The sequence below is a fragment of the Trichechus manatus genome, unplaced genomic scaffold (genome assembly GCF_000243295.1).
Source record: "Trichechus manatus latirostris isolate Lorelei unplaced genomic scaffold, TriManLat1.0 scaffold00038, whole genome shotgun sequence".
Lineage (NCBI taxonomy): Eukaryota > Metazoa > Chordata > Mammalia > Sirenia > Trichechidae > Trichechus > Trichechus manatus.
This window is the reverse complement of record NW_004443974.1, coordinates 11,905,501-11,921,826: the sequence shown is the minus strand read 5'-3', so window position 1 is coordinate 11,921,826 and position 16,326 is coordinate 11,905,501. Positions and strand designations below refer to the sequence as shown.

The 16,326-nt window shown below is 50.5% G+C and overlaps 1 protein-coding gene across 1 annotated transcript in view; it reads right to left on the bottom strand.

The window, feature by feature from the left end:
• Nucleotides 1–209: 209 nt before the first annotated feature.
• The window catches only part of LRSAM1 (leucine rich repeat and sterile alpha motif containing 1), a 47,781-nt gene continuing 31,664 nt past the window's right edge, over nt 210–16,326 (bottom strand). The window contains exons 18-26 of the mRNA XM_004375688.2: nt 15,650–15,737; nt 14,590–14,664; nt 12,775–12,855; nt 11,013–11,108; nt 7,280–7,378; nt 6,236–6,367; nt 5,368–5,449; nt 1,927–2,075; nt 210–648 (exon numbers count right to left, since the gene is read on the bottom strand). Coding sequence (XP_004375745.1) covers nt 523–648; nt 1,927–2,075; nt 5,368–5,449; nt 6,236–6,367; nt 7,280–7,378; nt 11,013–11,108; nt 12,775–12,855; nt 14,590–14,664; nt 15,650–15,737 — 928 coding nt within the window. The 3' untranslated portion in view covers nt 210–522. The remainder of the gene's footprint in view (nt 649–1,926; nt 2,076–5,367; nt 5,450–6,235; nt 6,368–7,279; nt 7,379–11,012; nt 11,109–12,774; nt 12,856–14,589; nt 14,665–15,649; nt 15,738–16,326) is intronic.

Sequence of the window (16,326 nt, the reverse complement as noted above, 5' to 3'; positions counted from 1 at the left end):
GGGGGGTGGGGGCGACTCTGCTTGTGGCACAGGGCCTGCACTCAGTACATTCGGGCTGGTCAATCCGAGCACAGCCCCGCAGCCTGCAGCCGTGTGCACACCAGCTCAACATGTGGCCCTGCATCCTTGGCCAGGGCCTCCCGCACTCCCACCACACCCCCATACTTTACAGATGAGGACACCAAGGCTCCTGGAGATGCAGTGGCCTGCCCATGGTCCCACAGTCGGGGAGTGGTGGTACCCTGACTTGGCCAGGACACTCACTCTCGTGCTCAGGGGTGGCACAGCTGCCACTCCATGCCCGTCCCCGGCAGTGAGGGGCTCTGGCACCAGGAGACCAACTAACCCCTCTCTCTTCGTCCACAGTATTCAGACCAGCAACACCCCACCCCCGGCCCTGGCATGCTTGGAGATCAAGGGGGTGGCACCCTCCCAGGCTGCAGGGAAAGAGGCCTGGATGGGGGTGGGGACCTCATACTAGTCTGGCTAGAGCAGGGGTGTGCTGGTGCCTGGTGGAGGCGCTCAGCTGCTGTAGTAGATGCGGAGGCGCTGGGCGATCTGCTGGCGGCACAGCGGGCAGGTGCGCAGTGGCTGGCAGCACTGCTGGCAGCAGCAGACGTGGCCGCAGTTGAGAAAGATCATCTGGGCCTGAGGAGAGAGCAGAGTGGATGGGCCCGGCCCCGTGGTACCCCGAGGGCAGGGCAACGGACTCCTAGACCCCGGACCCACTGTTGTCCCTCATTTTAAAAATCTGATAGTGGGATCATTATAAACCATTCAAACACCACAGAAATACATACTGTGGAGTGTGAAAATCATATGCCTTTGTTAACAGTTTGATATTTTTTTCCATATTTTGTAAAAGGAATATAAATATGTACATTCCCCTTTCTTTTCCTTCCTCCCTCCTTCCTTCCGTTCCTTTCTTTCTTAAACAATAGCAGGACTATATTCTGTGCGTGTCCTATGACTGGCTTTCTTTGCCTCACCACCCGTCTTGGACATTTCTGTGTCCCTCTCTGAGTAAGAGTTACGCAGTGTCCCTCTGTCTGGAGGAGCTCGGCTTATTTAACTAGCCCCTGCTGCTGGACATTTAGGTTGTCTGCAATTTTTTGCTTTGTGTGCACTTGTCCAGCCCCTGTACTCTTGGTTCTAAAAGAAGGGCCGTTCTAAAGACGACTCCACCCCTACGGCTCAAACCCTCGCTTCAGCATTTCCTCTTTTCAGGAGTTTCTCCTGAGGAGATGATCAAGGACGTGCTCCAAACTGTATGTTCAAGGCTGTCTGATACAACAGTGTTTGTAATATCAAGAAACTGGAAGCCACCTGAAGGGCCCAACAGCAGGTGTTTGCTTAAATGTATAACCAACTGGTGCCTCCGTCTCATGGCACGCCCTGGGTCTATTAAAGACCCAGGGGAATGAGACTGCTAACGGTGGTCACCTCTTCTAAGTAGGAGCAGGTTGTGGAGGGAAGGGAGGCTTTTTAGTTTGTACACGGTTTTCTTGTTTGACTTTTACAATAAGCATTAATGTTGTAATAATTTTTAAAAGGTGGTAAAAAAGGAAAAAAAATAAAAAGCCTCTTCAAGGAAAATCAGATTGCTGAGTATTTAACAACTTCAGAGATTTTCCCTCATGTATTTATTAAGGGGGGAAAAGTCCTTCTCTGAAAGGAGGAAAAAGGTCCAGAAAATGATGCTACCATTGTTCATATTCGGGTCACGGGATTGCGGGTCATTTTTATTTCCTGTATTGTTTGCATTCCTGTATTTTCCAAAATTCCTAATGAATACAATATACTTATACAACCAGAAGAAGTGTTGGGGACACTCAGGAGAACTGCTGTGGGCACAGGGCCGGGGGTGAGGAGGACCGTGGATGGTGGGTTCGTGGGTTGATCTGGCCCCGCTGTCCCAGAACTTACCTCCCGTTCCAGGCACACGACACATTCTGAGGTCTGCACCCCCAGCTCTGCGGGACGAGCCGACGGCCTTACCACCTCAGGAGGCTCCTGGGGGGCGGTGGGGAACACTGGGGGCCCAAGGACCTCTCCCTTGGGTGGTTTCAGCAGTTCTGTGGGGACCAGAGGGACAGGCTGACCAAGGTCATCCCCTGATGATCCCCAACTCTAAGGGCTGCCCTGGCCCTGCCTGTCCCCAAATGGACAGTGAGACAGAGGGTGGGCAGGGGGTGTCTGATCTCAGAATCGGGGGAGGGGGTCTTATCTTCTCTAAGCCTCAGTCCTCCATCTGTAAAATGGGAGTGAACTTTCTTCAGTCTTCCCATCTCATAGGACTGTGGGGAGGCTAGCAAGGAAGGCCACCAAAAAAACCAAACCTATTGCTGTTGAGTCAATTCTGACTCATGGCAACCCCATGTGTTGCAGAGTAGAACTGCACTCTCATAGGGTTTTCAATGGCTGTAATCTTTACAGAGGTAGATCACCAGGCCTTTCTTCTGCAGCGCTGCTGGGTGGATTTGAACTGCCGACCTTTTGATTAACAGTCAGGCACAAACTGTTTGCATCACCCAGGAACCTTGGCCACAGCACTTGTTAACTGGGGCCTGTCACCCACAACATCCCCTGGATCCTTCACAGCCATCCTGTAAATAGGGCTCATCACTTTAGAGATGGGAAATCTGACTCAGAGAGGGGAAGTCACTTGCCCAAGGCTACAGGGCCATGTGATGGTGGAGCGGCAGGGCAGGACCCCCTGACTATGCCACCAGGCCTCAGAGCCAGCCCAGGGCACATGCAGAGGGGCTTCTCCACTGGGAGGCCCAGGAGAGGGGGTGGGCTGCCCCACCTCAGAGGCGGACAGGGCCTGAAGGAGCAGGGAAAGGCCAGCTCAGCAGGAAAAGCCCCCAAAGCTGACTCCTTTTCCCCACCTTCTACTCCTCCCACCTCTGTCTGCACAGCACCACCACCCCCAGCCTCCCCACCCTGCCTTGGAGCTCCCCCCACCTCCCCCCACCCCCATAGCCTGTGGGAGTACCCCCAGCTGGAAAGGGCATCAGAGCCAGCCCTGACAAAATGCAGTCCCTATTTTTTTATTATCATGCAATGTGCGCCACCCACTTCCCTGACCCTTTCATTGTCCCCATCACGGTTCACTTTACTCATTTATTCTATGGTTTGAATTTTATGAGTATGTATTATTTCTTATAATAATAATTAAAAAAAAAAAAACCTCTCAAGATTTTTTAAAAGCTGTTACAACACCAGACTTTTAAGTGCTACCCCTCAACCATCACTGTAAAGGGGCTCTCCTGTATTTAATACACATGTCTATTCTTGGGGTGGAGCCCTCTTGGCATAGTGGTTAAGTGTTCAGCTGTTAACCGAAAGGTTGGCAGTTTGAACCCACCAGCCGCTCCTTGGAAACCTATGGGGCAGTTCTACTCTGTCCTATAGGGTCGCTTTGAGTCGGAATCGACTCGACAGCAACGGGTTTTTGGTTTGTTTTTATTCTTGGGGTAATGAGAGGATTGTTAGAAGAATCTATGAGGATTTCCCATGCCTCCTGGAGCTGAGATGAGGGATGCTGCCCCAGCCCATTCCCTGCAGTCTGAGATGCCACAGCTAGCGGCACAATCAGGAAGCTGCGAGCAGCAGAGGGCTGGGTCTCACAGGAAGTTCTGCCATGGAGTGGCCAAACCTGCTTGTTTGCTCAAGGCTGGGAGTGGCTCCTGAAGCTCTAGGGGAGATGGGAGACCAGGAGATACAGCGCTTCCGACACTTGAGGTGCTCCGAGGAGCCGGCACCCCTCTCAGAGTAAAGGAAGCGTGTGCGATCCTCTGTCATGTGAGGTGTGTCTGCTGTGATGAGCCCCAAGTCCTGACGCCAAACTCCTCCTGACCTCTAGTCTGAGGGCTGGCAGGGATCAGTGCTGGGCGGAATAGGAGGGAGTGTTTAATTTGCACATTACCTGAGATCACATATTTGCTGGAAGTTTAATGACTTTTTCCCAGGGCTTTGAACTGGTTCTGCCTGGCCTAGCCATGGCCGAAAAAGCATCACCAGAACCGACCTGAATTTTTAAAGTTATGGTGAACTGCAAAGATAGCAGGAACAGGAGAATTTACGGGTCGAAGCCCTGCTTGAAACTTAATCTCCCTCTTAGAGAACAAGGGCAGCATACACACTGCATAGCAACCAAATCTCTTGCCCTCGGATTCTGAGCACAGCCCGAAGCAGTGCTGCCCCATTCAAAGACGGTGGTGCTCCGCTCAAAGATGGTGGCTGACTGCGCCTCTATGAATATGCGTCACTCTCCTACAGTCCTGCCAATAATCTAATCTCACGCATCAGGCTCCTAAAAGGACTCACTATGCCTCTTCTGAGTCTCCCATTCTAGGGCTTTGACCCGTAATTCTTCCTGTTCTGAGTTCCGCACAGAATATGCCAAATTATAAAACTTCGCGTCTGTTCCTGCAGTCGGCCCATTGCTGGGCCACCCAAGCTCCTGCCTCATCCTAGCCCCCTAGGCCTTCACCTGAGATCTGGTCTAGCAACTCTACCTCCAGCCTCTGCCCTTCCCCTTTCCTTGGCTCTGGCCTGAAAATATCCTTCCCCAGCTCAGCAGCCCAAGCCTCCCCTCTCCTTCCTCCTGCTCCAGGCCCAGGTTCCTTTGAGGCTCCTCAACCTCTTCTCAGGAGAGGCAGGAAAGCCCAGCAGTTAAGAGCCTGGACGCAGGAGCCAGAGCACCTGGCTCAAATCCTGCTCCCACCGCTTTCCTGCTCTGTGCCTTGTTTCCTCATCTCTCAATGAGGATCACAAGAGTGCCCATCTCCTCGGGTTGAAACAAAGGTTACCTGAGATGGTACGTGTAAAGTGTTCAACCAACATCTGGTGCCTGGATCGTACCGGATACCCAGGAGACTCCTGACTCCCATGCCTGCCCCCTACGTCAACCACAGCACCTAACCTTCTCTTGAGGCTCCTGGATGCGGGCAGAGGGCCTTTTTGACCTGATTTTTCCCCTTCACAACATATCACAAACATGTTTTCATGTCCACACTATAGACCTGGCCCAGGCACAGTGCCAGGAATGTGGTGGCCACTGGATATAGGCTGGTTATCCCTCTAGCCCAAGCATCCTTGCTATGTGGTTCCCGAGCTCTGTAACAAGGAGGCAGGAGGGCCCTCCACTGCTGCATGGAGCCTTCCCCTTTTCCATTTTTGGGGCCTGTTTTTCCCATTTGTAAAATGGGCTCATTAATCACTACCCCTGTTCGTTTAGGACTGGCAGGAACTAGAACTGGCCTTTAGGACTTGTCCTGAAATGTAAGCAAGTGACTGCACCCAACCACAGCCCACACATAAGGCTAGGCCTCTGCTTAAGAGTGGTTCTGGCATCGATACCTGGCTGGATCCTGGCCGCGTCCAGTAGCTGCTGGACTCTCCGCAGGATCTCGTGCTGCAGGCCAGCTTCTGAGATGCCCACCTGTGGTAGTCCAAGGAAGAGCAGGTCATGGCCTTGCCTGGGTGGGGGTCTGCTATGCAGCACAGGCCACCAGGTATGAGCCCAGGCCTACAGGCCTGCTTCACTCCTGGCTTCTCAGCTCTGGCACCTTTGGCTGGAAACTCAGAAGCCTTCTGGGGGCCAATACGGGTCCAGGGTCAGCATGAGGCAGTGCAACAGCTATGACCTCCTTGGGCCTGGCTCAACAGTCACTGTAGCGGGGGAAGAGACTGAGGCCCAAAGGGAAAACGAACATTAGGAACAGCTACCGTTTAGTGAGTGTTTCCCTTTGCCAAGCCCTGCACTGACAGCTTTGCCTCATGTCACGTCACCCCCACAAGTCAGGACTCTCTATCACAGTTCACACTGTCATCAGGGAAACAGAGACACCTCCTGAGGCCTTGCCACTAAGACGCAGCACTGCCTGCAACACATGGTCCCTCTGCCTCCAGAGCCCAAGCTCTTAACCTTGAGACCTTGTTACAGCCTCTGTAAAACCATGGGGTAGGCTGGGGCTGGACCAGATCATGTCCTGGCTCTATAATCTGAAGCTCCAATGTATGTGGATGGCCAGTCTGGGGTCAGGAGGGCCCACAACCTGGGTTTTCTTAGCCAGTCGGTGTGTGGGGCACGCCCAGATGTTTGGGGGTAGATGGGGGTACTGTTCTGGCGATCTTGAAGCAGAAGAGCAAGTGAACCCCTGGCTGAGTCAGGCTGGTGGTCTTACCTGCCCCCCCAACCTCCATCTGATGGGCTGCTGCTTCTCACCTTGGCCAGGTCCCCGGGGCTCATCCGGCTCAGCGTGTCCAGTGAGATGCGGTGGTGGGCGAAGATGGGCAGGTAGTGCTCGGCCGACAGCTCCACCAGGAGGGCCACCAGCTGGCACTCCATGCCTTCTTCCTGTAACACAGACCCAGAAGCCGAGTGAGCGGAAGGAAAAGAAACCCACTGTTTACAACAGGAACAAAGGGTTTAAAAGTGTGCAACATAATTTATAAAATGCATTCCATTTCTTGGAGCTTCTCCTACAAAACTACATGTGTAAGCACACAGAGCTACACGCACGGGGAAGGTCACTGCTGCTGTATTTGTAAACTTGACAATGGCAGACAAGTTCAATATCCATCAAGAGGGGGCTGTTTGAATAAACACGGGTTCAGCCATATACTAAATACTGTGCAGCTGTCTGGAAACAGTGAAGTAGGTCTACACGTACAGGCCTGGAGAACTGTCTGTGTCTTCTGGTAAAAGAAAAGAGCAAGTTGCCAAAACAGTATGTATAGAATGATTCAGTTTTTATTAAAAAATTTTTAAAAAGTGTGTGTGAGAGACAGAGAAAGAGGAGGGGTATAGGGACCACCTTTCCTGTTCTCAGCTGGCGCTTCACAAGCAGCTGCTCTCACCCACCACAAAGGCATTCACGGCAGGCTGCATCCCACTGAGGCTCACTGGTCCCTGCTCTGTATAGCTGTCACTCGCAGCTTGTCTCCCCTCACCACAGTGAAGACTCCTTTTCTCATTTCTGTCCCTACCAGGGCCTCGCACAGAACATGGCATACTAGAGCCACCAGCAATATGAGTCAAATTAAATTAAACTGGAAAGACGAATAGGCAGGCATTGCTGGGGGCACCAGGGCCCTCTGAAGATGAAGCCCTACCGACACCCCGTGAGGCACCACCCTACTGACCCCCTGGGGGGGAAGGCACCACCCTACTGACCCCCTGGGGGGGAAGGCACCACCCTACTGACCCCATGTCGGGGAAGGCACCACTGTGCTGACCCCCAGCTGGGGCAGGCACCACCATCCTTACTTGCAGCTTCAAAGACAAGGGTTTCTGGTTCAAAAGCCGTTGATACTGAATCAGCCAGTAATTTTCCTGCTTAGTTTCGCTTTTGGCTTCTAACTCCGTCTGTCAAGAGAGAAGCAGGTTATGTTGGTGACAAGTCAGGAGGTAAAAACAATCGATAACGATAATGAAGTTGTGAACTGCCCTCCTTGAAGGGTGTGGATCCCCTCAGTATTTTATATGGAACTTTCCTGCCCATTTACTGTCTTACCATTTAAACTCCTGAAATGAGAATCACAGGAAGCAAGCACCCCTATCCCCATTTTACTGCTGAGAAGGATCTTCAGAGAAGGTAACTGATGTGTCCCAGGCCACACCCCTGGCCAGGAGGAGGGCTGCACCTGGGCTTCTCTGACCCCTAGCACCACACTCTGTGCACCACTACCGCTGGGAGGGTGGCCTCCTTGTCTGCTTGTGGGAGAGCAGAGCACTATGCACTTGTCTCTTTCCAAGATTTGGGCCACTCTATCCCATAAAACTCAGGAAGGCAGAGAAATAGGGTTCTAAAGACACCTTCAGCTTCTGGCATGGGCTTCACTGTCCTTCCCAAGAGAGAGAACTATAAAAATGGTATTGAAAAGGATTCATTCATTCATTCATTCATTCATTCACTCACTCACTCAACAGTTACTTATTAAGTGCTGCTCTGGGCCAGGTACCATTCCAGGTGCTGGGGACAAAGCAGTGAACAAATGATACTAATAATAATAATAGCAGCTAACGTTTTCCAAGCACTCTATGCCAGATCCTGTGCTGTGCAATTAAATATGTCATTATACTTAATTCTCACAACTCTATTAAGTAGATTCTACTTTACAGGGAGGAAACTGAGGCTCAGGGTGATTAGTAACTTGCCCAAAGAAAAAAAGCGGGATTCATACCCAGGTCTGTCTTGCTCCAAAACCTGTGCTCTGAACCCATCCCAGGCCTGTGGCCGTACCCTGAAGGGCGTGATGAAGGGAGCAGGATTCAACACAGCACTTCCCTCATCCCCTTCAAGGCCTGGCTGCCCTCTGGTGGTCCCTCCTGGACCTTGCCACGCTGATCCCCTCTTCCTGCCTTGGCCCCAACTGTGGACTCCCCTCTCCTCTGACGCCCATGCTCCTGACTGGTAACATGCTGCTGAGGTGGGGCTTCCTCTCCTAGAGGCTGCGTGAGGGTAGGAGGACAGGGCATACGGCTGTTACTGTGCAGTTCTAGGGCACCATTCACACATTAATACGGCTTAGGGGGAGATGGCAGTGAGTGAGGTGTCTTGAGGAGCAGGCAGCTTTTTCTAACTGGCACAAACACACCATCTGGATGTGTGCTGGGCCCCAGAAGAAGCTGGGTCTCACTCTGCTCTGTACCCTGCACAGGGCCTGGCCCAGGATGGAGCCCAGAGGACATCTGTTTGCATAAATGACAAGGAGCAACTCAGTCTTTTCAGCCCTAGCTGGTGGGCCGGCCCCACTCCTCATCCCTCAGGTGCACTCTGGGTCTGGAGGCAGGTAGAGGAGAGGAAACTACCCCAACCTGCCAACTCTAAGGGGGCTCTGCCACCAGACAATGCCCCAGAGTCAGCCCCATCCAAGTACAGAAGACAGTCTGGCAATTCCCATCAAACATATACATGAGACTAAATGGGCAGCTCCTGTCCGGAGGGGAGATCAGAAGGCAGAGAGGGTCAGGAGCTGGCCGAATGGACATGGGAAATCCAGGGCGGAAAGGAGGAGTGTGCTGTCACAGTATAGGGAAAGCAATTAGGGTCACAAAATAATGTATGTATACATTTTTATATGAGACACTAACTTGAATTGTAAACTTTCACTTAAAACACAACAATAAAAATTTTTTAAAAAGGGGAGGGAAAAAAGAAAACCCTATGGAGCACAGTTCTACTCTGACACACATGGGTTAGAGTCAACTCCACGGCAACTGTTTAATTTTTATAGTTGATATGAGATGAAGACCCATGGAATTACAGATCAAAAGCTAATTCTGATCTTGTGACTTAACAAATAGTGTTCTTCATGAAAATGAATGTACTGAGAACTTCTTTGGCTATTCAGTTTTAAAATGAAGGTGACCTCCAACGAAGAATGAAAAATCCCACTACCAGGGTTCCATCGGAAAAATCAAATAACGCAGAAAAAGCAAAGGGGGATACTATACCAAAAAAACCAAACCCATTGCCCTCAAGTTGATTCCGACTCATAGCAACCCTGTAGGATAGAGTACAACTGCCCCATCGGGTTTACAAGAAGCAGCTGGTGGATTCAAACTGCTGACCTTTTGGTTAGCAGCCCAGCTCTTAACCAGTGCTCTACCAGTGCTCTATACCAATGTAAACTTGTATTATCCTGCTAGAAAAGAATAGTTGTCAAACCATTACCTCCTAATTTAAACTTCAAAAAGTCTCTTTGCTGCAGGTGGAATCAGAATCTACTCAACAGCAATGGGTTTGGGTTTTTTTTTTTTTTTTTTTTTTAATAGAGGGGCTTCTGCCAGGCTTTTGCAATTTGGATCAGGCTTTTTACGGTTAATATTTGGTTTCCTGGATGAGAAAAACCCTAAGATCAAAAAGTAAGATGTCTGTTATTAATTTTCCTCTTCCACAGTGGAAACAGCTACTGCAGACATACAGAGAACTGTTTAAATTTAACATATTTTCATTAGTAAGAAAGTTACAAAAGAGATTGTCAGCAATAAATAAAAACAGATTTTCTTTAATTAAAAAAAAAAAAAAAACAACAACTCATCAAACACAAAGGATTCCCCGAGACTATTGCCCTGAGATACTTCATAAACCTTAAACTTGCTAGCTCATCCCCCTCTGACTACCCCCTGAGGGCACCTTTTAGCTAAATAACAGATTGGCTCATAAAATAAAGACTACTACTGGTGAGTACTGCACACCTTTAAAAAATCATCGATATGAGTCAAAATGTCAACAATTACTCTAAAGTAAAGATGAAAGGGTAAGGGGACAGGCAAACCAGGTTAGGTACTGCAAGTAAAACACCTAGAAAGGAATTAATGAGAATGTTAAAACATTGTGAAAAATGTAACCAATGCCTCTGAACAATATGTGTAGCAATTAATAAATGGAAACCTAACTTATTGTGTAAATTTTCACTGAAAATACAATAAAATATTATTTAAAAAAAAAACAAACCAAAACTTATCAAATAGCCTGCCCTTAGACATAGCCTGTCCTCTCCTAGGAAATCTGTCCTGAGTAAATACTCATGGCTGTTGACAACTATTTAGCTACAAAGATGGTCAGACAGCACTGCTTATAAAAGGAAAAACAAAAACAAAAACGGGATTAATCTAGATGCTCATCTAGGGGACTGGATGAATGGTGGCCGATCCAAATGCAGCCACGAAAAAGAATGTTGTGGAGGAATATTTAATGACATGAAACAAGGTTTAAAGTCTATTAAATGAAGACAAGCTGGATATAAAGGAGTATGTACCACTGTATGTTTAAAATGCACATACACACATAGCTATGAACATGTATTACAATTTTTAGAAATTACATAAAAAATGTTAGCAGTAGATAACTCTCAAAGTCTTTTCCTTTGTACTTTCCACTTTTTCTCTGATGAACAGATATTACTTGAATCACAAAAATGTTTCTGAAAACAGCCAAGTGCGTTTAGGGAAAGCAAACCCATGTGTGATGCTGAACACAGAAGCCAAACACTACCAGGATCTCTCGGAGTTCTTCCTCTCGTTGCTTCTTCTCTTTGAGCAGCTGCTGGAGCAGGGAGCTGAGGGCCCAGCGCTGCTCTGAGATCATCTCCTGCAACACAGACCACACCCAGCCGTGAGCTCACGGCACCCCTGGGCCCAGGAGTCCCTACTACATGGTGTCAGAATCAAGAAGGGCATGGCCCGGGTCCTCACTCATTGAGTGCTGGCCACTGCCTCCAGCTGACAGCCATGGCCCACAGTAGCCCTACTGAATTTGAGGCTCTCCCCACGGTCCTTAGGCTGAGAGCTGGAGGCCAAAGTCAAGGGGGCCCTCTGCCCTGGCACCCCCTCCCCACCTTCTCCCAAGCCTGCATCTCCCTTCCCCAGGGGCTAAGGCCAGACATGGGATCCTAGTGAATGATGACAGTGGAGTGGTGAGAAACATCAAACAAAAGAAATGACAAGCCACAGGCATTGACCTTGGTCTCACTGACCACAAAGCATGGAGCAGAAGCAAATGGCAGGCTGGGTCACTGTGTACCCCCACATCAATTAGGAGGGCTCTATGCAAATAAGGTACATGCAAGCCAGAGCTGCACCCTCTGCAGCCTCCTTTGTGGCCACGGTCCACGTATCTCTTGCTCTTGAACAGGGACCTAGGACGCCACACAGAGGCCACAAAAATAGGAGGCCTACAGGCTGTAACGGGCAGGAGACAAGGGCACTCGCCCTGCATAGTGGTTGCATCTTTTCTGAGTCAGCCCAACCCCCTCCTCTATGAAGAACATTTCAAGGCTCACAAAGGGCTTTCCCACGTGCTAGATCACCCCTCTCTGACAGCCTGATGAGACAGGCTGGGCCTGGATGGTTACTTCCATTTTATGGAGCAGGGACTAGAGGGCAAGAGAAGGGAAGTGACTTGCCCGAGGTCACACGGCATATCTGTGGCAGACCTGAGGCCAGGACTCCAGACCCCAGCACATTTCCACTGCATTGAGAAGCCCATGAGACAACTTAAGACATCTCCACTCAGAACAGACACAGGGACAGAGACAGACAGAAGGCTCTGCTCGAAAGCCTGGCACGGAGTACACATCCTCACATACCGTCTGACCCCGTTTGCTGTACATATGGCGGGAGTGAGGTCCAGAGAAGGGAAAGGACCGCCCCTTCTCCCCCACCCACCAAAGTCACACAGCAAGGCTGTGCTGGGACAAAACCAGGTCCCAGATGCTCAGTCCAGAACACGACTGCTGGTCCCTGCTGCCTTCACGTCTCTGAGCAGGACACCAGCCTGGAGCTCACAAAGAAGCTGCTTGCAGGGAGTGACACAGTACCAGCTGGGCGCTCTCTCCAAACATCCTTGGGACACCAGGAAAGCTCCTTCCCCAGAGGATGTCAGCCCAGTGAGTGCAACCAGCGCCCAGAAGCATCGCTTAAAGAGACAGGGAGCTCAGCAGTGACCCCACTCCAAAACAAAGAAAAGGTGGAGATGGATATATTGGCCTGGGTGAGCCTTGGCAATGAAACCCTCCTTCCTCTGACCCTCCTGCCTAGCAACAGGCTGACCCGACCCCTAACCTTGTCCTATGCTGGGCTCGGTCCCCAGGCTTACTCCCATCAGCCTCTGTGGCTGGGGGACTCCTCCAGTGTCACAGCCACAGAGGAGACCCGCCCTTGCTCTGCTGGAGAAGCTGACGGAGCAGCTGCTGAGAGGCGGGGATGGTGCCGGGGTGTGGAGGGAGGGACAGGGCATGCCAGGGAGCCCTACATACCTGTAGTGTCTCTGTGTCCAGGGACTTCCTCTTTAACTCCAGCTGTGTCAGCTGCAATAACTCAGTTTCTATTAACTTAATCTAAACAGAAGATGAGACGGGATTTTTTTATTCACATCAACCATGGTTCAATTTGTGCTGCTGCTGCTCTGATGGCCAAGTGGGTCTGAAGAAACCTTTCTGAGGGAGGCTCTGCAACGCTGGGAAGCTGCACATCTTGGGAACCTCACAGACGGGGTTTCAACACAGAATTAGTTACTTCACGGCCCTGTGGGCCTTGGGGGCATGGACCAGGCCTGTCCTGGTCAACACTGCGGACCAAGAGTCGAGCACGGGTCCTGTCTCCAAGTAGGTTTGTGGAATGAATCAGTGGCTCTCTAAGATTCAGGCCAGAGAAAAGAACAGACATGCAATTATCATGAGCCTCTTACTGGTCAAAATCTCTGGGCTTCTCTAAACAGCTGTCACAGGCGAGGGAGACAGCAGGGGTAACGGAAGAGACTGAATAATAATAATAATAACAGCTAATATTTATTGAGCACCTACTGTGTGCTAGGTCTTGTGCTACGTACTTTATATGCATCTCCTCAACTTCTCTTCTGACTGTTAGGAGGTCTTATTGCCTCCATTTTACAGACAAGGAAATTGAGGCTCAGAGAGAGTAAGTAGCTTGCCAGAGCACACAGAGCTGGTGAGTGAGACCTTTCCCTGGGATGTTCCCGCTCAGGGTCTGAAGGGAACAGGTGGCCTGGTGGGTAAGAATGCCTGGGGTTGCTGCACACCCTCAGGGTGTAGCTGGGGCTTTCAGCCCTGGTGGTCAGACCCCACAGTCACTGACTCTCTACCCTGTCCCTATGTCCTTATGTCCCTATGACCCCACCAACCCCTGGTCAGAGGAATGAGCTTCATGTACGGATAGGGGGGATTGACATTAAATATGGAAATAAAAAAAGTAAGTTTGTTTTGGTTGAAAAAGAAAAGAACAGAAAGAAAAAAACATGCGAAAATGTGAAATTCAAAGTGTGCTTAAGATGACGTGATGAGCGTTCCCACAGCCTGAAAGCTCGTGACATCTCCAACCCCATGCTCGCCAGGCTGCCCCCTCAGGGACTGTTTCTGAGCTGACCCCCACCTCACCCTCATGAGAGCCCAGTGAGACAGGCACCCAGCCCCACTTGACAGAGGCAGACACCGAGGCCAGAGTTGGTAGAACTTGCCCAAGGCCACCCATAGGTCAGCAGCAGATCCTGGACGAGCGCGCGGCCTCTCGTTCCAGGCGAGCTCGCTCCTCAGCAGACATCAGGGCCAGTGGAGGCTCGTGGCGCCTCCCTGCCCACTCAAGTGGGAGACCCGATCTATCCCAGAGACCCCTCAAGCCCATCCCTCAGTCTGAGCTGATGGGGGTATTGGGTCTGAGTCCGCTGCTTTCCATCAGTGAGGTAGTCCTGACCGGGATGTGGTCCGTGCAGAGGCCGCCCAAGCAGTGGAGACCGAGCATTAGCGCTGCCCTCCCTTCAGCCCTGGGCATCATGGGAAACAGCAAGAACAGGTTGCGTTTGCCCTGGTATAAGGGATTTTAAGGTGCTGCCTCAGGGCACCCTCCCAACAGCCATTGACTTAAGTTCTGTGGCTGTACCCATTTTACAGATGAGGAAAGTGAGGTTCCAAGAGGTGAGATCTGAACTAGCAAGTGAAAGAGCCAGGAGTTAAACCTTAACTGCCCTTAACTACCATCCTGTTGAGCTACGTTTGCATTTCTCTGAAAGCTGACAGGACAGGCTTCTCAGGCAGGTGACCACGGCTCCCAGCACTCACCTGGTTCCTGATCTGCCGATGCATCAGGTCTTTCTTCACCTGGAGAGCCTCAAACGCAGCCTTCTGCATTGCACTCTGCAACAGAGATCACAGGCTGGTCAGCAGAGGCCACTGTGGCCCGACAGGCCCCCATCCAAGGGGAAAAACAAAATCTGCATAAAAAGGACCTGATGTATGACTTTTCTGTTTCTTACAGAAAGAGACAGAAGCCAATTTTCAGTTCATTTGTTTAAAATTTTTAAAATAATACTTAAGAGTTTACTCAGTGTTCTTTACACATCTCCCACTGCACCTCCACAATGACTGGTGACACAGGGGCTTTTACTTCCCTGTTTTGCAGATGAGGAAAGGGAGGTTCAGAGAAATGCACTGACTGGCACCAGGACCTGAACCAGGTCTATGCAGCTCCAGAGGCTCACTTTGAACCATAGGTTAGAGGCCCTCTCTGAGAAATAGGGAGCTCTCCTCAAACAACTCCAACAAATACTAAGTTCAGGTGCTTTGGAAGAAAAAAGAGATTGGAGGAAGCGGGGAGGGAGAGAAAGGCAAGGAGAGCAAACCCCAGGGCAGAGGAAGGAGACTTCGGCAGAGGCTGTGGTGGGAAAAAGCTGGAAGAGGACAATATGGACGAAGGTGGGAGGAAGTAATAAGGAGCCTTTCATTGTTAATAGCATCCACACAAGCACCTATGATGGGCTAGCCAAGATGGGAGTGAAGCGGAGAGAAGTGCAGTGGGTTTGGAGGTGAGTAGAAGTCAAAGGTCGACCTCAGCAGTGTGACCACCATCCTGTCTCCTGATATCCTTACAGTAGAAACCCTCTCTTCCACAGGATGGCCAGCGAGTGCCTACAGCCAAGAGGGGGAGCTGCTAGCTAGATTTCAGCATCAGAAACCATCCCCGGAAGGCCTCTCTCTGCCCCTCATCCTTTCTAATGTCACTAAGCCCCTTGGGTCTCACACGCTATCTAAAGCAGGGCTCCGTGGGGAGTATCAATGCTCTGCCCGGGCTCCTGTGCATCCTTCCTGTGACCCCCACCTCAGGCCCCGGGCAAGGGCTCACCTCCTGCAGGATCTGGCTGATGGCTTTATTCTGATCCATTTGCTGCCACGACAGAATCTGCTGGAACCGCTCATCCATCTCGGCCATGCTGCCAGAAAGACAGCATGTTCATTCACTCTGTGAACATTTCCTGAGCACCTATTATGTGCCAGGTCCCTTGATAAACCATTTATTCATTCAACAATACTTATGGAGCATCTGCTGGGGGCCATGCTCTGGGCTGGGCACAGACACAGAGAGTGTCCAAACCCCGCGGCCCTGGAGGATAAGGAGATAAGAGTCTGTGTGTCTAGGGAGCTTGGTGAGAAAACCTCCCAGGTCTTCTCATCCAAACCTCCACTGGAATTCCCTCTACAATGCCTCCTTGAGGTAGTTGCCCAGCCTCTGCCCACCCAACTCCATGGACGAAGGTCACGACCTCCCAGGTGAGCCACTCAGGCTGTGAGAAACTATCTTTCCGGGGCACTAACATCTGTACCCCCAGCCTGGCTGTGGTGGGATCTGCCTCTCAGCTCCCCCAGAACAAGTCTGGTTGTTTTTTTTGTTTTTGTTTTTCTCATATATATATATGTATATATAGTTTTTATTATACTTTAGATGAAGGTTTACAGAACAAATAGTTTCTCATTAAACTGTCAGTACACATATTGTTTTATATTGGTAAACAACCTCATGAC